Source organism: Pocillopora damicornis, chromosome 3 (genome assembly GCF_964200805.1).
Source record: "Pocillopora damicornis chromosome 3, jaPocDami1.2, whole genome shotgun sequence".
Lineage (NCBI taxonomy): Eukaryota > Metazoa > Cnidaria > Anthozoa > Scleractinia > Pocilloporidae > Pocillopora > Pocillopora damicornis.
Window position 1 is genome coordinate 5,075,865 of NC_142672.1, and position 22,783 is coordinate 5,098,647.

Below are 22,783 nucleotides of genomic sequence, written 5' to 3' on the forward strand. Positions count from 1 at the left end.
ACGTTTCCAACCTTTTAACGAGTCCTTCGGGAATCGCATCAGAGCCGTACCGAATGATCAGTGCGAAAACAAGTTTGAACTCTCGAAATTTCTTGAGATCGTTCTACTCGATGTTTATCATTCCTTCTAGATACAAAGTCTTTCTTGAGCGGCAGGTTTAATGTTGAGGTCGCGTAGAAGTACATCTGCGGTTGCCGGCTCTGCCCTTTTTTAGGTAAGAAGTCATCAAGCCGATGACATGATCTCAGCTGAAAGAAGACTTAATCGTTGAATAGGTCACCCATGAAATATCTACGATGTCTTGACGCTTTGATTTTCTAGAGAATGTATGACGAAAATATAGGAGATCACGGATAAAACCTACAGTGACTTAATACAAATATTTTAAATTAAGAGTTAGGGGAAAGTAAAAATTGTTCGTGTCATGTTGTTCTGGCACGTGCAGGATCAAAGGTACTTAGCGAAATCCTCAGGGAGCGAAAATGGACGCGTATCTGCTTTGTGAAGTTAACAAATTTAGAAAAATTAAGCTCCAAGTCATCTTTCAACAAAACTCAAGGTCGGTCGCTCTAAAGGGACGTTAAAGAAGATTCTAAAGTTTCGATGTCATTCCAGCAGGCCACAAGCTGTTGTCCAAGAACGATCAGTCGTAGCTAGTATCAACTCTCAGCTGTACATGTTTAGCTATTTAAAAAGGGCGGGAAATTACTACCAAATAAGGAAAGAGATCATTTAAATTCTTATTGTTATTGACAGCTGACGCGTAGTTGTCATGCGAACATCACTCGTCGCCTTGCTATATTAGGAGGTCGTCACATTTTCCCGCCAATTCGGGTTTTGTGCTTGCGTTTACAATTCGGGCCCTTCGCACAAAACCGAAAAATCATGGCGAGTTCCAGCGACGATGAAGAAGCGAATAGTTCAGAACGATTCGAAAATCTGTGTCGTAATCTTAACATGGATAAGGAGACGAGTCAAGAGGCATGGACTTCGTACCAGAAAATTAGCACGAATTACACTCTAGAGGTACCGTTTATGTATGCGTTCGTTACATAGTTGCTTCGAATCGTACGTACATCCCACTCAACGGTTGTCGTTTCGCGGATATCAACCGGTTCGTGATGAGATCAAGTGCGTTTTGCAAACATATTTTTCAAATTTGATAACTTTATCTTTCAGGGGGACAGTCTCCACTGGCTGGCATGTGCTTTGTACGTCGCCTGTCGTAAGAGTGTTGTTCCAACGGTCGACAGCACTGGAACTGTCGAAGGAAACTGCGTTTCTCTTACTCGATTGTTGAGGGCAGCGAAATTAAGGTAAGCTTTCAGCGTAATTTTAAATATCTATAATTATTTCAGCTTCTCTACTGACAAACAGACCTGTGATGTATTGGATTTTTGTGTCTTTACAGCCTCATTCAGTTCTTCAATAAAATGAAGAAATGGTTGGACATGTCGAATGCTGCGGGAGACTTTCGAAAGAAAATCGAATTGCTTGAAAGGAACTTTCACGTCTCGACTGTGATCTTCAAGAAATACGAGCCAATTTTTTTGGAAATCTTTAAAGATCCTAGGGAGGAAAACACAAAGACTCAACGAGGCCGAAAATCTAGGTAAAAACAGTAAGTTTTTGCGTGGCCTTCTGCGATTGTATAAACAATAACGTGACGATTTATGTGGCTTGTGAAAATGTAAGCCTATCGCGTTCGTCGCTACAGCTGAAAATCTACGAGTGTTGTTCGTTTCGTGTTTTTCATTTTCCACAATTTTTTTCCCGTGGAAATAGCTTTGTTAGCATATCAGCTGTAAACATGTGATATTCAAATGAGTAACTCGTGGCTTATTCACTGCAATAATCATTTGGAATTCTTTTATCCTCCGCGCACAGGAAACAACCCTGTTCAGTTGGTGATGTGTTCGCTTTTTGCTGGACATTATATATTCAAGCGAAAGGTAAGTGTATTTACAGATTTGGTATACTTTCCTTCTTACTTTCAAAAGAAATTTGTTTGACATTTTTATCTATGAAAAATGCGTACTATAATCGGGAATGATGCACAAAGGCCGGCCAGGTTCGTGTTCCGTGCCCGTTGGCGCGAAATTTTACTTGCATCATGTAGCAGAATTAAACTTAATGTTTAATTCTTCTCGCATACACTTCGTCATTTAAACACTTACAGATAAGGGGGTGTTAAAATTACAACTTCACAGCAAGATTCCGGGCCGAGAAATATCAGGTTTGTCTTTTAGTGCATAGGCTAGCGGGTAGAAAAATCCGGTTGTTGAGAAAGTTTTTAAAATGCCATACATGTATTCCAGAAGACAAAAGATTTGGTTCTTTGTCCTTTAGCTCGCACGGGATTCCGAAATTAACTTGCTGTTATTCTCTTGGAGAATTTTGGGGGTGGTGTCTGCATCTTGTGAAATTTGAACTTAGTGTGTAATCAATATTCTCCTTTACCGCAATCTTGTGGGGTATTTTTTCTATTTTTATTGCTCACTGGCTGACTACCGCTCTGTGGAAAGGAAAGGAACATGTGTAAAGGGCCTAGCTCATGATGATATAGCACAGTGATGAAAAATTGTAGAAATTATAAAAGGCTTTTTTTTCCATGGGCTTTACCCATAACAAACGTTGTTTAGAGACAGGTTTTGTTGAATTTTGACTGTTGGCAGTGAGATCAGTATAATTATGCAACATAGAAATGATGGGCAGATATTTAGAGCATGACCTCAGCCTCAAGCGCAATCTTTTATGTTTTGCTCTGAAAATTGTTTTGCTTAAGGCTAATTGCTATTAAGCACAGGAAATTTGTGCACCAAACATTTTTGTACAAGGGTAAATTTGCACCAGAGTGCAACAGAGAGTTTAAACGTTTGCCTTTTCATTAGTTGCTATCTTCTGGTTCACTGAACAAGATTATTTGATTGTAATGCGAGTCTGGGATTGGGCTGTGTGGGATCATCCCACCTGACTCTTGCTGAACCAGAGTGAAGTCTGAGGCAAATTTATATGTCAGTCTTTTGTTTGTATTTGTTCATGCTTGAGCAATAAACTAAGCCATAAATTGATTGATGGATGGTTCAGAGACAGCTCAGCAGCACCAAACGTGTTCAGGCACGTTTCCAGGGGTCATACTCCAATGATTAATTGACTTTTAGTGGTTACTCTGTTTCTAAGGAAGCTGTCACAATATTGAGGTCAGTTTGCTAAGTAGTTAAGATATGTTGCTTCATCCATGGGCATGTCTAAACTTGAATTTTGATACTGTGCATTTAAATCCTCAGCAACGAAATTGGTCTGTCAATTTGCAGCAGACATTTTGACAGAGTGTTGACAATTTGAATTAATTCCTTTGTCATGAACTTAACCTTTCAGCACAAGCAGGAATGTTTTAAACATTGTTTTCCTTATCTTAAAATTTTACTATCAAATGTTCTGTTTCGCATGTATCTTTGAATATTTCAGTCAAGTTTCTTTTATTCTATAACAGATTTGACTGAATTACATTTCACACTTAATTACTCTGCGTGAGGTTAATTTGATTTTAGCAGTATTTAAACCACAGATTTATTTGTAGTGATGTTATCCTTGTAGTATTTTGTGTCCATTTTTCAAAACTAATCAAAGGATAAAGAAGGTCTGCCAGAGAGTTAAAATCTTGTTCTTTGCTACCACTTGTTAGTCCCATTTGTCTTACCAAAAGACAAAAGCTCAGCTGGAAACTTCCTGTGTTTTACAACAAGTAATTTATTCTTTTATAGATTTTCTTTTTGTGTGGTTTGTATTCATGGTAATGTTACCAATTTTGCATTATTTTAAACCACTTTTAAATGGAAAAAGCACTTTTATCAATTTGATAGATGGATTAAAAAAACCTGACTATGTCTAATCGTTAGATTTGGAAATTTTGTGAAAATGTGTGAGCCTTTCTTTATCATTGTCACACAGAAGTAGTGTTCTGATCTAGATGACTGCCTTTTACATGAATAGCAGTTTTCCAAGGTCATATGCATCACTGTGTTAGGTTTTGGACTTGAATAAAGAGTAGAGTAATAGTTACAGTAAACTAGATTGAAACTGTCTTGTGGTTGATTTAAAGAATTCTCTGCTACTAAGTAGACCAATTTTCTGAATATTGCTGTAATTTTGGTACACAACTCAGCATGAACTGCTTTTGAATCATGTCTTTAATTTGATCTAAGATCTTAAATGAGAAGGAAATTGTATAAATCATAATATAGAAGGTAGCCACTACATTGAAGGATGCATTTCTTCGTTTTATTATGTCTCTCGGCTAAGATGTGTGTTAAGATTGGTCAATTTAGTGGGTCGTGTTGCACTGTACAGCCCACTGATTCAAAAGTTTGTTTAAACTATAATTTCCAGCTGTTACTTGAACTCAGAAATGTAATGAACATCTTACTAACTTTGTCAGTTACTGGGACCTATGGCCTGTTTGCTTCATGCTTGGAGTGTTAATTTGAGCAGAAAAAACTCAGTCAATAAGCAAGAGGTGCTGTAGTCATTCGGTTATAAGGTGCACCATTTTTTCAAGAAATTCCTAATTTCTACTAAAATTACTGCCAAAGTATGGGTGTGTCTTATAGGCTAATATTTTCCCGAAACAATTTTTTTTACCACAGTTACTGGTATGATTTCAAGCAAATTAAAGGACACTCAGTGTTGGTCATTGACTTTTATAAATATGGTGGTTCTGAAAAGACGAGCGAAGTCAAATTTGCATAGATATGATACATGCTCAAGAGCACATGTTTTAGTAATTTGATACATCACAAATCGAAACGAAAATAAACAAGCAAAGAGATAAATACCTTCTTTATCCATTCAGCCTTTTTTGTGCACTGAGACCTGCATTCTCAGCAGTATGTTAATTCTTGTTTAATCAAGGCTTTTGTTTGTGCGCATGGTTGCACGTGCAACAATTCTGCTTTTGTTAATTAACGGTAAACTAAAATCGATACTTGACTTTTTCGCTTTTTTGTAAGTTTATGAAAGAATTTACAATAAACTTGACTGATCTTTACTCCCCAAACAATGGTGCACCTTATAACCAAGTATTTTAGCGATATTTTCAGTTTGAAAACATGCAATAATGAAGTTGCCAAATTGGGGGTGCGTCTTATAGCCAAGTGCACCTTATAACTGAATAACTATGGTATATATGTTCTTGAAATTTGATAGCAAACAGAGGTATCATGATGTAAGTGTGTTTCAGATCAATAATTCCTTTTAGTGGAGAATTGAACACAATCTTCATTAAAAAGAAAAACAAAACAAAAAAACAATAAGTCTTCCCTTGACCCCTCAATCCTTAAGAGTGACCAGAATGTAATTTCTTTCAATATTACTGTCAAATCGAAGGATGAGATCAAAAGAATGATGGAAATGATCACCAACTAAAGAAACTCTTGATTGTTCAACAAATTCTCCTTGTCAGTAAAATGGGAAATAAAACAACAACAGTATGGAGAACATGTATACTGATGTAAGGGTGTAAAGTGTTACTGAGAGGTGTTTTTGAGTCACAAAAATATAGTTAACATTGTTGTAACTGAGTAAACACAGAATTCCTTTGAGTGACAGGGGTATTCATTTCCCTCTACCATGGTGGAACAAGAAAGTCATGACATGCCATGTATTGATCAACAGGTAATTTTCCTGCAATCAGTGATGACCTAGTGAACTCCTACCATCTGCTTTTATGTTGCCTGGATCTCCTTTTTTCAAATGCACTGTATGCAAAGAATCGCCGAGAACTACTGAATCCAAAGTTTGAAGGTACACCCTCTCAATTAACTTCTTTCAATTTAATTTCAATTCTGTATGACTTATTATTTAAGTTGAAAACTATTAATGGTAGAGGAACAAGGATTGAAGTTATATTTTTTTTTTATCCTTTGTAAAGGACTACCTCAAGATTTTGGTAACAGAGACTTCAAAGTACCAGCTGAAGTGCCTTGTATTGTTGAAAGCTTGTGCAACAGACATGAAGGTACCATAACATTGGATTTTTTTTTTCTTGTTTATTTTACTCCAGCTTAGTATGGAATCCACACTTTTCCTATTGTAAAATACACAACAGGCCAATGGGTGGTATGTTGGATTAGGGATTATAAGTAGGAAATGTTGAAGTCAATGTCATATGTTTTTGAGACGAGTAATCCATGCAGAAGGCCATTTCAAAGTTCTAAAAACCATCACCTTCAAAAGGAGTCTTAAGCGCAAATCTTTTGTTGTGAAAACGAGTTTTTCTTTTCATCAAAAAAAGTCATTGTAGCATCAATGGCCTCATACTTACCCCTGTAGTGATGCAAAGCATATGAAAAGTAGCTTAGCCTTCCCTTTATGTTTTATGTTGAAGGTCACTTATGCTTATGAATATAATTTATCTCCTATTAGGAATAATCTTGGAGGCAAAAGGAATTAAAGAACATCACTGGAAGCCCTTTATAAAGCAACTATTTGAAAAGAAGGTACTTATGAGATGCGAATTCAGCACAGTTGATATCCTTTTTTATGGTTTGGGCATTATGGAATGTTTATTTCCATGTTTGATCAGTTTTTTTTTCACCCAAGAGTGTGGAATAATGTTTGCAAAATTTTACTCCAACAGATATTGAAGGGTAACGAAGAGAACCTGACAGGAATTCTGGATCAAGGCAATTTTGAATCAAATGGGTAAGGCCTGTTCAGTTATTTACTCCAGGTTTGTCACTGCCTTCTGGTTAAGGGTATCTACTTTTGGAAAATTATGAGTTTTTTTGTATGCATCTCAAGATTCATAATTGATGCCCTTTAAGTTGTGACTGTTTTTGGTGGCTATGTAGGGTAGTAGAAAACTTGAGTGGCTAAATTTGTTGTGGAAGCAAGTTTGAATGGTTTTCTCTTTTGTGTTTTTGGCTAAAGTAAACATTTGAATAATATTAAAACACTAGTTTTAATATTATTAGATTTTTTATATTATCATACTACTAAAATACTTTTTTCATTTTTTTTTTTTTTAATATTGTTTCATTTTCATTCTTTTCCACATGACTAAAATTTCATTCCTGGCAGCCATTTTGAGCATTTTCATTTCCTGTTTGCAGTATAATTTATGGATATTATATGAAGATACATGTCCAGTACTTCTGGGAGGCAGCCCTTTGCACCCTAACATCAGTATTCATATTCTCCTTACTGTCCTGTAGATAATTCCTAATGTTCTGAAAAGGAGAATTTGTTTCATGATCAAGAGCTTCTCTAGTTTGTGATCATTTCCTATATCCTCTTGTCTGAAAGTGAAATGTGATCATCGCAGTAAATTTTCCAATTTAAGCAATTGGAAAGAAGAAGCCTGAAAAAAAATCAGGGCTTCAACGGGATTCGAACCCGTGACCTCCACGATACCGGTGCGATGCTCTACCAACTGAGCTATGAAGCCACACATTGGGAGTGAGGTCAATTTATTGAGTTCATATCTTCCCGTGCAGTGAAATGATGTGAAGTTTATATGAAATAATTCATATTTGTACTGCGGTTGTAGATGAAAGTGAAATGTGATCATCGCAGTAAATTTAAGCAATTTAAGCAATTGGAAAGAAGAAGTATGTGTTGTCTGTCGGTGATTTTGATGAAAGGATCTTCTTGGATGATGAAGCTCACATTGAAATAGGAACCCCAGCCAAGTCTTACACTTTTGCTGAAGTGGATGAGCAACAAAGGTTCACTATGATTCATTATTTCTAGATGGCAAAATATTAAATTTTGAGCTGCTTCTTCTTTCCAATTGCTTAAATTGGAAAATTTACTGCGATGATCACATTTCACTTTCATCTACAACCGCAGTACAAATATGAATTATTTCATATAAACTTCACATCCTCTTGTCTGTACCCTGTGATTTTGAGGAGATATTGTTGGGAGAAATTAGATGTTTGTCACTCTTAGGGACTAAAGGGTTAAAGGGTGAAAATAGTTGAGCTTTAAGTCCTGTGGCTTGTTATTTCCCTTGCTGTATTTCCACCCAGACTGATGTCTACTCTGTCAACTTTTTGAGTCCTAAATAATTGTTTCTTAAAAATGTCTTTTCCCTTGCACCAGATGTTTTGAAAAATTACAGGTTTTGATCTAATTTTCTTTTTATTTCCAAACAGTAAATCTGTCAACAAAGAGTACGAAGAGTATGTGTTGTCTGTCGGTGATTTTGATGAAAGGATCTTCTTGGATGATGAAGCTCACATTGAAATAGGAACCCCAGCCAAGTCTTACACTTTTGCTGAAGTGGATGAGCAACAAAGGTTCACTATGATTCATTATATCTAGATGGCAAAATATTAAATTTTGAGCTGCTTAGTTCAAAGAATTCTTCTGCTGTTACAGAACACCCCACACCCTTAAAGGTACAAGCATTTACATGAATGAACAATTTCGGACTGCAATATCTCAGATGATATGTGTTGCTCAGCACTTTTGGAGTGTATACTTTCCTGTTGTGATTGGAATTTTTTTTAAGCTTTCACATCACAAACAATTTATTACTTCTAAATAGATATTTTTTATTTGTAGAATGGGACTAAGAAGGAACTTACAGGAGCACTTTACAAGAGTGAGTATATACTTCTTTCGCTTTGGTTTTCATGATAAAATTCCCTGACTAATGATTCTTTGTGAAAGAAAGTTTGTTAAATTTTAAAAGCACTCATCACTTGGATAAACTCTTACACATGTAGGGCATGTTAAATGAAGTCAGAGTTATTTGTGACACTGTTTGTTATCAGACAAGAAGCTTAGCCCCTTCAACACCACTGACTGGAAGACGTTATTTAAAGGAGAAAGACCCAAAGTAAGTTTTCCAATTATGAAAAATGAATAGAAGAAATAATCAGACTTTTCTCATACACTGCCTAGTTGAATTTCTCAATCTAACTAACAGTTGTTAGCCAAAGGCATAGTGAATAATGTTGAATAATCCATTTGACACAGTCAAGGGTGTTATGTACTATCAAATTCTGTCGTGAATTCCACAAGTAAAGAGAACATTGAGCTTTTTTTTTTTTTTTTCTGAATTGTCAATTATTTGTATCAAGATAAGCAAGCAGTCTTAACAAACAGTAAATCCTTTAACCAGATCAAATTTGAAAATCTCCTTACTGTCAACCATGTGATTCATATTATGTTAATTCAGAGAATTTAGTATTGGATCAACTAATTATCCCAAAATTGATGTTTTTCTCCATTCTCATCACTTACCTGTTTGACATTGTATTGATATTGTACAAAGAAGAAATTTTGTCTTGGTCACTCATGGGAGTTAAGGGGTTCATTCAGTTAGCAAAAAAATCCCCTGGATCTCACTGGAGTGACAGAAAAATACATTTTCTGCTTATTTCTTTTACTCAGCTAGTTGGAATAAAAAATGTATGATAGAGTGTACTTGCTGTTCATTGGAACAAAGTTATCTGGGTATGGTCAATCACAATATGTCAACATGTATAGATTATATGACTTTTTTATTTGCAGTTGTTAACATGCATTCTTTTTGTTACATAGGATAACTCCTGTTTCAACAGCAACACAATCAGTCAGTAGACTACAAGCTCTTTTGTCAGGTTTGAAGGCAGGACCAAGTGATGGCCTTCTGAAAATATTCTCGTAAGTTTGCAACTTATTGTGAAATAGTAGTTTTCCTGCAACCATAACTGCATGCAGTCTGAAAGGGATTTAACTTGCAGGCACAAGATGACACCCTGAAAAAAACTCAAACCTTAAAGAAAGCTACCAGAGTGCAATAGGATGTAGACCGACTAAGTTTTATACACAGTTTGTTAATTTTTTTTCGTCACAGGGAATGCAGCAGAAACCCTCAAGAAGCCATTGAAAGTCGTGTCAGCACACTTGGGGAGACATTCTTAAGAGAATATGTACAGGTATGAGCTACTTGGACTTGAAATTAATTTTTGCGCAATCCGGTTGCTATAGCATACTGCAGTGAATATCATTTTGTGAGTTAATTTTCATTTGTTCTTATTGCTGCTTTTTTAAATCTTGTTACAGCCATCTCCTGATAGACCTAAGTCTCCTTGCTCAACAAGAGAATTTGCAACCAAGAGATTAAAACTTGCTGAAATTTTGTACTACAAGGTCAGAAAAGGCATTTTTTTGTACTGTTAGTCTATAAATGTGGTATTCTACAACCAAACAATAGCTTTCTTATTTTTATGTTGATACTCTTCATTTACTGTTGAAGGAGCCATGCTATGAGATTTTTCTATCTTCTTTTGAGCTGTACCTATCTGTCATCAAATCAGTGGCTACCATGAATTGTAAACGTATAATGAAATAGAGATGAAAAACACTCGCCTAATAATTATTTAAGAGGCAACGATAGAAAGAAGGAAAAAAGATAATTGAGGGTGGAGAAGGGTTGGCAAACTTTTAAAGTATAAAGTTGAGACAATTTTAAAATTTGCAGAAAACAGTAACAAGCTATTTTAGAGTATTAAATGGACCTCTTTAGTTTGTATGATTGTGTTTCCAACGTACAGTAGATCATGTGATAATATTATAGAGAGCTGTTTCTATCAAACTTCCTTGTTACCAGCATAAGCTCTAGTAATTTACAAAAGGTATCAGGAAAATTTCTTTGAGACCTTCATTGGGAAAACAAAATACACAAGCTATTAGTACAGTATATTAGTATTGGAAGTCTATTACATAGTAGAGATTAAGATATATAGGCAAAGAGTGGTTCAAAATGAAATGAATATATTTGCAGGTTCTTGAAAGTATAACTCTGCTGGAAAAGAAAAGGTTACAAGGACACCTTGATTTAACTGTGAGTGAACATATTAAATTGCATTGCAAGGGTCAGTTGGAGGAGCAATAATTTCATTTTTGTTCGATTTTGGAGAGCTTTAAATCGTATTTCATTACTTTTCACAGGGTTTGCTGGAGCAAGATAACTTTCATTGTTCCTTGATGGCCTGTTGTTTGGAAATCATAATTTTCTCTTACAACTCTCAAAGGTAACTGTCTAACCAAATCTGAAATAAACAAAATAGCCAATCAGAGGAACCAAAAGTAGTGTTGCCTTGTAAAATTTTTATCTTAAGATGTGCATTCTTTTATTCAGAACTAGAATTTCCATGGTTTAAAAGTGTTTGAAGTGAGTGCTGGTACTTCTTAATTAGAAGTAAAATATGTTTAGAAGGGTAATTTACATTTTTGATACTTAAGTAGTGCAGCAGTTGGCGATCTCAAAATTAACAGTTTTAAATCGCAAACCTTAAATGGGCAAGAATTAATGGCTTTAGCTTGAGAGTTAAATTTGTTTGCTTGAGTCTCATGCTTTAGCACTCATGCAGAGCTGTCAAGTATTGCGCTCAATGGATAAGACTTGAGCATTCATGCAGAGTGCTCAAGTCCCCAGCTCAATGCTTAAAACTTGACTGATCTAAATGGGTGTGCAAGGTACCCCTTAGTTTTGGTTTTAAATCTTACTGGTTGGCAAGGTGGTACAAGTTTCTTGATTAAACACATACTAAATTAAAGCATAACCAAAGCAATTGCGCGTTTCTTTTACACTTAATTAAAATTTGCTCCATATATCTGTATTTTTTAATACAATTAACCTTCTTTTTTTGTTATTATTTCACCATTAGGACTTTCCCTTGGGTGATTGAAATCTTTGAAATCAGTCCTTTCTCATTCTACAAAATTATTGAAGTTTTCATCAAAGCTGAAGATGGGCTGTCAAGAGATGTCGTGAAGCATCTTAATCATGTGAGTTGTAGATGACCAGAGTATCAGAACTGATTTGATCTTTTTCCTGTAGTAAAAAACATTGTTAGCTCCTTTTCACCCTTTACAACCTAACATATGTATGCAGTCTCCATACTGTTCTCTATACATTTCTTAAGGATTATTTTACAATTGAGAGCTTCTTTTAGTTGGTGATGATTTCCATTATTTATTTATTTATTATTTATTTATTATTTATTTATTTTATTTATTAAATAAATTAAATAAATTATTTATTATTTAAGTTGGTGATGATTTTCATTATTCTCATGACCTTGATGTGTGATTTGACTGACTGATGGTGCAGAAGAAGAGATAATTGTTATCTTTGTGATATATTTGTTTGGGTTATGTACATGTAAGTAACATGAGATAGGAAAACTGAAAAATATTACCCATTGAAAAAGTTTTAATGAGAAAATGTTGAACCACAATATATTAAGGAAGTTGTTGCTTCTAAATCAGCACAAGGAGCTCCCCTCCCATAGTGATTTCAAAATACTACTTATTGCAAGATCAAATGTACCTGGCTGTATAACAAAATAGAAGTGCAGTCTTTTTGTTTTGTGTTGTGTTTTGTGTTTTTTGTTTTTTGTTCCAATGGAACAATATAGATGTTTGAACACGTATCGTGTAATAAAACTATCTTGTCCAAATTTTAATCAGTTCATGTGCTTTTTTCAACCAGATAGAGGAACAGATTCTAGAATGCCTTGCATGGAGCCATGATTCACCTCTTTGGTATTCGATCCAACAAGCTGGCTCTGTTCCTTCATGTGAAGATGTATCCCTGCCTTACCAAACAGAATCTGTGCACACCACTCAAAACTTACTAGCTTCACCAATTATCCACCCTCGTGTTCAAAGGATATGTGGAGAAGAAGGAGCTGCAAGGAGAGGTGAATTACAACACCATTTTTATTTTCCATCTATGTCTGTCTTTCCTAAGAAGCAAGATAAGTTTGTTGAATTTTTTAAATCATTGTTTACTACCTTTCCATGGATTGTTATCTGCCATATTTCAACCATATTTACACCATAGTAGGTGTATTTCAGACCAGCTTTTAGAGGCTCTCACAATTTTTTTCCCATTATCCTTAAATTTAACAACTTTCCTCTCCCCTACAATTTTTTTCAGGACCTTTTTATTTGTGTTGGAATATTATTGTTTGCTGATTTTTTAGCCTCTTGATGGAAATTAACCCTTTAACTCCTAGAAGTGATCAACATGAAACTTCTCTCTATAATATCCTTACATTTTCCAGCAAATAGGTAGCGAGAATATTCAAGCTTATCCGTTAGAAGTTGTTATCTTGATCTAACACTAAATTCTCATTACTAATTTACTAGGGAATGTGTAGCAGCTTGAGGGGAGAATTACCAATTTGATCTTGGGAGTGAAAGGGTTGAATGTTGTTTCCCTAAGGTTAAGTGTCTAAATGTGACCTGATTTACATTGCTCCTCTTTGCCATTTTGTGTTCTAGTTTTACCATCGCCAAGCTCACCTTCAGCCCATGATGTCTTTAGTTCGCCAGTCACCCCAAGCAGTGGTGCACGGCGTAATCTCATGGTCAACTTTGGCAGCTCTTCTCCTGCACAGACTGCCCAGCCAGTGACACTGTCACCCACAACACGCCAGACAACTGCAAGGAATGCACCTACTTGTAAGCTTAATTTTCAGATTTCTAGGATCAGTGTTAATGCATCCTGTACAACCCTAAAAGAGAGCTACCACACAGAATCTTTTTGTTACATTTTGATGACCTGAGCTATATACTCAAACAAGAGAACTCTTTACAGTCTTTTCATGCTATTCTCCTGCATTTAGGTTTTTAATGCAAACTCTTTGATTCTTGTTTCAGTTATCATTACCCCAGCTCCTGGAAATAGTGGTGGTTTTTTAGTTAATCAAGCCGTAGTGTTGCCGAACACTTCAACTACAGTACAAGTGACTTCTCCTCAGGCTGGTAGTGTATTAACAACCAGCAGTACTACAGCATCACCAACATCCAGTCCAGTGAGACCATCATCAACACCAACCACACCTAAGGGGAAGGTTGTAACTCCAACTAAACCCAAGAAGACTGGTTCCTTGGCATTATTTTTCAGAAAGGTAATGTGAGAACTGCCTTAACTGCAAACTCTGCTCAAAGAACGTTATATTCAAAATTTTGGAAATGAGAAGTTTTCCAAAGCTATAAGTGTGTCAGGTGTAATTATACATATTGAAGGTATATATATCTCCTTACATTTGTCTTTAACATTACCCAAATACAGTGCTTGGTTAACTTTCTTAATGATTTCTGCTTTCCTTTCCAAAGAAAAGCTTACAAAACAGGAGAATTAACCTCTGCCTCTTCAAGCTTACTTGCAAAGGTCATCCATTCTCTTCTGATGAACTTTCTCTTGTTGATTTACAGGTTTATCATCTTTCCAGTGTTCGCCTGAGAGACTTGTGTACAAAGCTGGATGTCCATGAGGAGCTCCGTCTAAAGTAAGCTCACACTTGTGCCCACTTAATATCTGTCTCCTGATTATCTCAAAACCCTTCTGAGGAGCCACTGTGAGGCTCACTTATTACCAAGGCTTACTGAAAGGGGCCTATTAAAGAAGGGGTTCTTACAAGATTAGGAGGGGGGGGGGGGGCTCTTCAAAATCTTGTCAGCCAAAATTTGTTATTTTACTTGGGAATTGTTGTCCAGATTTAATGAATACCACTTATAGTGTGAGTGGGAGTTTCTGTGGCCTATTGGTTATTATGCTGGACTCCAGGTCGGGATGTCTAGTTTTGAGACCTGGCCAGGTCATTGTGTTTTGTTATGGGACAAATTGTTTCACTGTCACAGTGTCTCTCTCTACCCAGGAGTATAAATGGGTACTGGTATTGTCAGGGAAGGAGGATAAAATGCTAGTGGGTAACCTTATGATGGATTGGCATCCTATCCTAGGGGGAGTTGTATTACTCTTAGTTGCTTCATGCTATGGAAACCTGGATAAGCTTTAACTGGATGGCCCACTTGGCTCCAGCACAGGCTTTGCCTACCCTAATACAGTATGCAATTCTTTGGTTGAAAACCTACAGCGACAAACATGGAAAGTGATATTGGCTATCAGTATCGCAGAGGTCATGGGTTCAAATCCCATACAGGCCTGAATTTTTTTCAGATCTTATTTCAACTACCAGTTCAGTAGTGTTTATAGCTGCAAGGATCTCTTATATTTGTTTCTTCACTGCAGTGCACATATATGATTTTCATATATCTACAATCATTATCTATGTTTTTTGTTCTTCTCGCCTGGTGTATGATATATTTTACCAATTCCAACTGTTAACCCATTGTTGTTTTACAGGATGTGGACATGCTTTGAACATACACTGATGAATGTGACAGAGCTGATGAAGGACAGACACATTGATCAGATATTGATGTGTTGTATTTATGTCATGGGCAAGGTAATCCATTTTTTCTGTGAGTAGAACTTTGTCTTGTGTGTATTTTCTTGTTGTAAGGGGTAAGCTTTTGAAATCTGAAGGAACATTATAGTACCCATATGTTATCCAGCAAACAGCAGTAGGTAACAAGAATATGGAACTTATTTTGATCTAACAGTGCCAAACTCTTGTAACTAATTTACAAGGAAAAGTGTAACAAATGAAGGGGAGAATCTACTGTTAGTTCTTGGGAATTAAAGGGTTAAACCTACTGTGGTTCTTCTAGGTAGAGCATCTCTGCTTCTCTAAGGTAGGGTGTCAATACTTGTACATTCATGCGTCAACTGACATGTTCATCTTGTTCATTTTTCAGGTCACAAATGCTGATCTATCATTCCAAAACATCATGAAGTGTTACCGCACTCAGCCACAAGCTGTCAGCCATGTAAGGGTCTTTTATTTAAAATAATAACCTCAATTTTTTAATCTCTCTCAAGGTTTACTATGTGATTAAAAGGTAACTTTCTCAAACCCTAAAGGTTTACAGAAGTGTGCTTCTCAGAGGAAGAAGAAGAGCTCCTCTTGGCAGCAGTGGCAGCGATGGTGGAGCAAGAGGTGAGATTAAGAATTGTTTTGAGTATCAGTGTTCTTTTGTTTATGTTAGGATTTGTTGAAGCCTATCTATGGATATTTCAGGTTTCAGAGCAGGAAGTGACTTTCACAAATTTGAGATTTGGCTGCACTGATCTCTTTTTTGTCAACTCTTCCTTTTGGATACAAATGGCATTTTAGCATCTCTTTTGGAAGATAGTCAGGGAGACCTGCTTGATGTCAGGTTTTTTTGTGCCCATTACTTTGTCAATTGTGATCTAAGACAGAAAAGAAGTATTTTAAACTGATTCTGACATCAATGTCTGGCTTTAAAAAAAAAGTTACTGGTACTCTTATATTTCCCAAAATGTCAAAAATCACATCTCAGAGAATTTCAAAATTCACTTTTTTGTGTGTGTGGTGTGTGTGTTTGTAAAGGGGGGGAGGAGGGAGGAGGGAAAGAAAGACATGCTCCCAAACCCCTTGTTGAAAGGTACATTGCTTTGCAACCTACCATGCTTGCTATGCAAGCATAATTCAATTCAGCTGCCAGCTCATTTCAGATCATACATTTATCTCATTTTCTAACATCAACTCTGCCTGTAATGGGAAGAGAAATTTGTAGGCAGAGGAAAACCCCATAGGATTACCACAGATATTGTAATGGTATTTTAGCTCTTCACACTTTTTTTTGGTAATTTATTAACAGGTATTAAAAGTGAACCAGGTAGTAGTGGACCTGCCAGCCCAGTACAAGGTTCCAGTAGTGCAAGAGCAAGCCCAATAAGGAGTGCAAGCACTGTGCCTTCCACTCCCCCTCCAAACAGTGCTTCAAACTCCGGATCCAGTAGTACAGAAAACAGTCCAAACATTGATGGTGAAAGAGGAGATCTCATTGAGTTTTACAACAAGGTAATGACAAGTAGATCTATTTTTCTTGAGTTACATCAGCACTCAAATGGAAATTCAAAACTCAGCTCTCAAAATTGTAGAGACTGAGACTGAGTTTTGATTTTTGAGAAGAAACTCTGCTACTAAATCTTTCCACTGCAGATTCTTTTGGGATTAAAACAATCGAAATGAAAATTTGTACCCAAAATTTGCCCCATTCAAATACTACATCAAATATTTTGACAAAAATCTAATGGATAACCACTTATCTTCTTCATCAATTTTTTTCATCAGGTGTTCATCAAAAGAGTAAAGAATTTTGCCCTCAAGTTCTCTGCTGGAGACAGAGCAGTAAGTATAGTTGCATAGTTACATGTTATTTTTTACAATCTCCTTTTGGTATATGATAAGAATTTTGAAATTTTTAATGATGGTAAGTGATCTTAGAAAGCAACTCAGGCAGATGATTCGAATGAAATGAAATTAATGCTTTTCCTGGTCCAGATAGCAAGCAAGTGATTCAAAACAATGATTGTTTATTCCAAGATTTACTGATGGTTCCATTTCTTTCCTTTAGACGGATTCTCCTCCCCTGTCTCCCCTACCAGTCATGAAAAACCAAGCACACTCACCACGACGCAAAGTTTCAACCCGACATCCAGTGTATATTTCACCTCACAAGAATGGTAAGTTGTTTTCTGTATGAAAACTGCACCAATGAAAAATGCTGTCTCTTAAGCTTAATTTGAAGATAAAAAGAGTATTGAGAGTCCATAAATTAGTGTGATCTTCCAAGGTCAGCCGCCAGGCATGCCCACCCATATCAGTCAGTAGTGAACATATAAGCATGTTCTTTAGAGTTTACTTAGAAGAGAGTGGGGAGAAGAGAGTGGGGAGAAGAGAGAAAATGGAGAGAAGACTACAAGAATGTAGACAGAGTGCAGTAGTGTATTCCTGTATAAAAACTGCACCAATGAAAAATGCTGTCTCTTTAGCTTAATGTGAAGATAAAGTGGATGTCAATGGTTGAGTATTAAGAGTCCTTAAATGAGGATGCAGAGGACAAGAAGACAAAAGAGATGGACCCTAACATTTGTTTCTAGGCATTATATGAAATCCCTCTAAAGAAATTTCCACGAAATACTATGGATGTGAAATGAATTTTGGATAAAAAGCTTGATAAATGATAAATTTTAGTCCACAGAAGTGGAAAAAGTAATGTTTTTCTTTTATTTCCCAGGCATTTCAATGACACCAACAACACGAATGTTGTACTGTTTTAAAGAAAGTCCAGCCGAGGTAAATAACGTTTTGTCTTGTTGTTAAAGTTTTTATAGTGGTAATTATAAGTGTTCGTTACCCTCCTTCCTATTATGATAATTTTTCTGATCCACATCTTTCAAAGCTAATACATTAGACATAGGTGAAACAGAAAGAAACTCTCAAGGCATAAAGGGTGCTGAAGGAGGATTGTGTCCATACCTGAAGAGCAAATGGAATTGCCACAGTTGCTTCTCAAAGATTACTTAATACATAGTTTAAATAATTTTAAAATAAATCATTCTTCCTCTTCATTTTGAAAAACTTGTTTTCCATTACCTGCAAAAATTCCAGTTAAAACTCAATCTCATGTTGGCCATTGGGTGGGGCACACCACATATCTTTGAATAGGAAGTAAACTATGGTTACCCAAGGCTGTAGCTTTCAAGTTTATGAGGTGTTATGCAGTTATTCTCATTGTGTATTTTATTATCTGCAGAAGCTACGAGATATCAATTATATGCTGAAGCAAGGTGGTGGGGAGACAAGTCGTAAGAGAGCTCTTTTGCAAGATGATCAGAGCAGTCATCCACCTGCTAAACGAACAGCTTCAGAGGAGGTGTTACAACGAAAACTAACCAGTATGCTTGAGGAACGGCAAGCGTCAGCCTCCAGATAATCAGGAAATTGTAAATGGTGGATTGGTTAATTTTGGTATACTTTTGACCAAGTAATACTGAATTGCTGCAGTGGTTTACTATCCTTTACATTTTGTTTTGGGTTTGTTTGTTTTTATCACCATCAATGGCATTGGACACATAAGTTCTTGTAGACCATTTAATTATGATATTTTAACCCACTCACAATTTTTTAAGTTCTTTGTGTCCATTTTGCTTGTTAAACTTTGCAGCCATTTAGTTCTGCAACAATTCAGAAAAGGTTACTCTCTTAGTAATGATCACTATTAAATTATTAGTCATTAAATCTATCCTAAGCTTTCTTCTTAAATTATATCTGAAAATATGGTTTTATGAAATTTATGTAAATTAAACAACTGACTGGAAAAAAATTATTTACTGCGTCTGCTTATCTGAACCATTAATAAAATTACTGCCTATTATTTTACCTCTTAGATGATGTGTAAATGTGTTATAATCTCTTGTGAAGCAAGTTTCATTAAGAGTGTTGTTGTAGGAACCTTTGATCAATCCTTTTCTGGAAATCTTAATTTTCATTTTAATATGAAGTATTAAACATTTATAGTTTTGTATTAAGTTTAATTATGGTTCTTTTGTTGTAACTGTGTTAATCATAATTGGTCAAATGATACACTCAACTTCTGGCATTAGCTTAAAGAGATGGCTTTAACATAGTAATTTAAGTTTACTTGACTCTAAATGCATTCACAGCTGGCACATTTAGCATTATGATTTTAATGCTAATTACAAATGTTGATATAATAATTTTTTGTTTTTAGTCACCAATAAGTAAAAATAATTGCCAATAAATAGGTCAACAGGAGAATCCCATTGTTCTCTGTGATAAGATTGGTGCATTTTTCTCACTTGATTTCAAAATCAGTTTTCATACATACAACAATAAAATCACACTATACAATTATAAAATTTGTATAATTTTTTTGTCTAAAAAGAATTTTTTCTAAACGAAGACCTTCTGTTTCATTCTTTTAGCGTCCTTGAAGTTTTATCCTATTGAAAGACTGAATTAAATTGCATTTGATAAATTTCACACAAAAAAAGTTGCAATTAAGCTTGTATCAAACTGTTCTTCAGGATTTATAGCCTAAGGAGTTGGTAAATAAAAACATTGTTGAAGTAATGTGTATATTGAGGAGGTAGCAACCCTTAAGCAACGTTTAGAAGTCACACCCTTGACCCTTAAACTTTCAGAGGTGATGATTTGTAACTTCTCACATTTTAAACACATTTTTCAGCAAATAGCCTAGGAGAATAGATGAGCTTATCAGCTATAGGGTGTTAACTTGATTTAAAAACTGTTTACTGTCTTCTAGCATTCAAATTTGGAAATAACATTAACTGCCCTCAAAAAAAAACTATGGTACATTTAAATCAAGAGGCTTATTTCGTATTTGAAGGTTGCAAAGTTGAAAAGATTTGGTTTCCTTAACAATGATCTACATTAACATTTTCTAACAAATAATTAAAACTACAAAACACAAAAAATTGTCAATTAGAGAAATCAAACCTTATACCCACAAAATTTTCATGCCACGTGTTGATGAATTTGCAAAGAAACACAAGGCAGCTACAGAGGTGAATTACAAATGAGACGTTTGGAGGTAAACACTTAACGTATCAGTTTCTGTTCTCTGCCACTTGGGCCAGGGAATGTTAATCAGGTGGAAAAGGTTTATCCCTCCACTTTCTTGTCCATTTTTTTAGGCCAAAAAAGTAGAATTAGGATTAATTTAACTTATCTGATATAAATGGAAGTATTTAAATTTTAGCAGACTTCAGCTGCAAAGCTTGTTTCCGTTTTAGGGAACTTTCATTGTTTAGTAGCAGAACCTTTTAAGTTTTAGCTGTTCCATAGTTAGAATGCTTGGAATCATTTATTAGAGTGACTGATAAAAATTAACTTTGAATATACATGTTACAAAAGAGGCTAGGAAAGCAAGTAAACCTGTTTAGTGTCTTGGGAAAAAATAAGTTTGCATGCTCTTAAGGAGGAACTGTCATCAGTATCAGATTAGACTATCTTTCTGTTGTTAAAGACTGAAAATTTTTCATCGAATTAACAAACGGAAAGACAGATGCAATTTACTCTTGACTTGTGGTTCAATTTACCTTTGGTTAGTTTCAGTTTCCTTTGTTTTGGTTATGGAAATGTATGTTAATGCTTTTGAAGGAGAGGAAAATGAAACTTAAACCAGAATAAAATTGAACTTCAACATGCATATTTTTTCAAATTTAACAGAGTCATAATTTAATGTTAAGTTTTTATTGGCTGATTGAGAATTTAATGGATGCACGTATGATACTAATGGTCTTGCATGGTTATCGTAGAAAGTGCTTTCCACTCGTTTAACATTAGTCTAGTTTAACTTTCATGGCAACAGTTTGGTTTTGTATAGCTTGCAGCAGATTATTGTCGATTAGGGTTTTGAACAATCATGCCTATATCTATTACTTAGATGATAACTTGATATAAAGTAAACTCTTGATGACAGTTTCTCCTTCAGCATGTGAATTTTTTTTTTTCGTTTTGGTGTGGTAGGAAGTATTTCGCTTTTCAGAATTCATTGTGTAACTCTTCAACTCCCAAGAAAGACCATGACAGAATTAAGGAGAAAGTAAGGAGATTTACTTATAGGATCTTGGGAGTGAAGGGGCAGAGACCTGTAGTGTTTTGTTGCCCTAGCCTTAAGGAACATGCCAATTAGCAATTAAATTAGATTAACAAACTAACTTATTAGGTAATTTTATTAGAAGAGAAGAGCAGTTCTTGTTCTCGCTGTTATTACCTAAGTTCGTAAAATGTTGAATACTATTTTATGGCTATTCTTTGGTGAAGTGACTTGTGGCTTTGCATGTTGTGCTTTGCTCTGATATGTGTTAAGTATAAAGAGTGTTTGCAATAATTTGCAGAATTTCTTTAGCAACTTGTTCTCGCTTAGCAGAAAGCTTATTGATTGTTTCTCTGTTGCTGTAATGAAACACCATAGTGCCTTACTTTAATTTTCACTTATATGTCAGTCAGCAGTACGCTTATCTTTCAGATTATCCTTTCTGAGCCAAGCTCAGTTCAGGTGTTAAAAGCTACTAATATGTACTTCCATTAGTTGTATCTATTAAAAAATATATCTGATGTAGTGAAACTATATGCTCGGATGAAATGATTTCATGTTGATATATTGTTGCTTTTTTATGTAAAGAAAAGATTTATGGGGAGTTAATTTATCTGCATTTAGTTTTCTCACAAGGATAACGGGACAGTATACAGCACCTTAGGAAAATTGTCTAATTTTTTTATTCTCGTCAAATATGTAAGTTCCTTAGATAGTTCCCTTGAAGGAAGAACTATGTAATCACTTTCTGGTTAAGTGGTTAGTTACGAGCTTGGATATCAGGTACCACTCTCGGTCATGTGACTCAGTAGTTGGCTTCTTTCCAAACGGAGCAACAGCTTTCCCTCTCACCCAGTCCCTTACCCTCCTTTTTATCGCTACTCTGCTTGTTATTCTATTACCGTCGAGCTATAGCAAGCCGGTTGGTGACGTTCCTTTTTTTATGACAGATAGATCTCCCATACGATCTGCTGGGTTAGCACCCAAAAGGCTACTTCGATCTTTCAAGATAATTTTGGTTTTATCAATCGAATTGATAATGTAAATTGGCCACTGTAAAGGGTTTCAGAGCTGACTATTTGAGTGTTAGCCCTTCGTCAGAGCGAAAGACGAAGGGTTAAGTCAAAGCGTAAGATCTTAGAGGAAGGATTGGAAAGGAAAAAATATCCGTATAAATCTCACAATATCGCTAAATATTACCCAAGTTATTTTATGCATTTGCGACAGCAACATGCTTTGGTCTAAGCTTCTTCATCTGAATGTCTGGACCACGCCCACTCCCTCCCTCCCTGCACCGGCCTCTACCCCTAAATAGACAAGGACAAGTCAAAATATGGAGGTTACAAGACCAGTCACAGCCGAAACATACCAGAACTTAGCCGGATTACTTAACTTCCTTTCACTAACAAGTGTAACACGCCAGCGCAACTGACTTGATCTCTGGACCTCAGGTGACCAGTTTTTTTTCTTACGG

At 35.6% G+C, this 22,783-nt stretch overlaps 1 protein-coding gene across 2 annotated transcripts; it reads left to right on the forward strand.

Moving 5' to 3' along the window:
• Positions 1-9: 9 nt before the first annotated feature.
• On the forward strand, positions 10-21,843 carry LOC113665918 (retinoblastoma-like protein 1). Of its 2 annotated transcripts, none has more exons than XM_089199814.1 (29): positions 10-214; positions 1,180-1,316; positions 1,412-1,612; positions 1,888-1,952; positions 5,674-5,802; positions 5,930-6,016; positions 6,424-6,497; positions 6,638-6,702; positions 8,160-8,303; positions 8,572-8,611; positions 8,784-8,848; positions 9,556-9,657; positions 9,851-9,932; positions 10,060-10,146; positions 10,781-10,840; positions 10,948-11,030; positions 11,667-11,787; positions 12,494-12,704; positions 13,291-13,470; positions 13,669-13,919; positions 14,227-14,300; positions 15,158-15,260; positions 15,613-15,684; positions 15,779-15,854; positions 16,540-16,742; positions 17,016-17,072; positions 17,299-17,407; positions 17,962-18,020; positions 18,481-21,843. In XM_089199814.1, exons 3-29 carry the CDS (start codon positions 1,434-1,436, stop codon positions 18,658-18,660), a joined length of 2,958 nt encoding a protein of 985 aa, XP_089055940.1. In that variant the 5' UTR covers positions 10-214; positions 1,180-1,316; positions 1,412-1,433; the 3' UTR covers positions 18,661-21,843. The 2 variants fall into 2 exon arrangements, with proteins under 2 accessions (XP_089055940.1, XP_089055939.1); XM_089199813.1 differs by lacking the exon at positions 10-214 and adding an exon at positions 825-1,026.
• The last annotated feature ends 940 nt before the right edge of the window (positions 21,844-22,783 follow it).

Coding starts and splice junctions, on each gene's coding strand:
- LOC113665918 (XM_089199813.1), top strand. CDS start 886: ATGGCGAGTTCCAGCGACGATGAAGAAGCGAATAGTTCAGAACGATTC. Junction 10,841..10,947: donor AAGGACACCTTGATTTAACT/GTGAGTGAACAT, acceptor TACTTTTCACAG/GGTTTGCTGGAGCAAGATAA. Junction 14,301..15,157: donor CATGAGGAGCTCCGTCTAAA/GTAAGCTCACAC, acceptor GTTGTTTTACAG/GATGTGGACATGCTTTGAAC.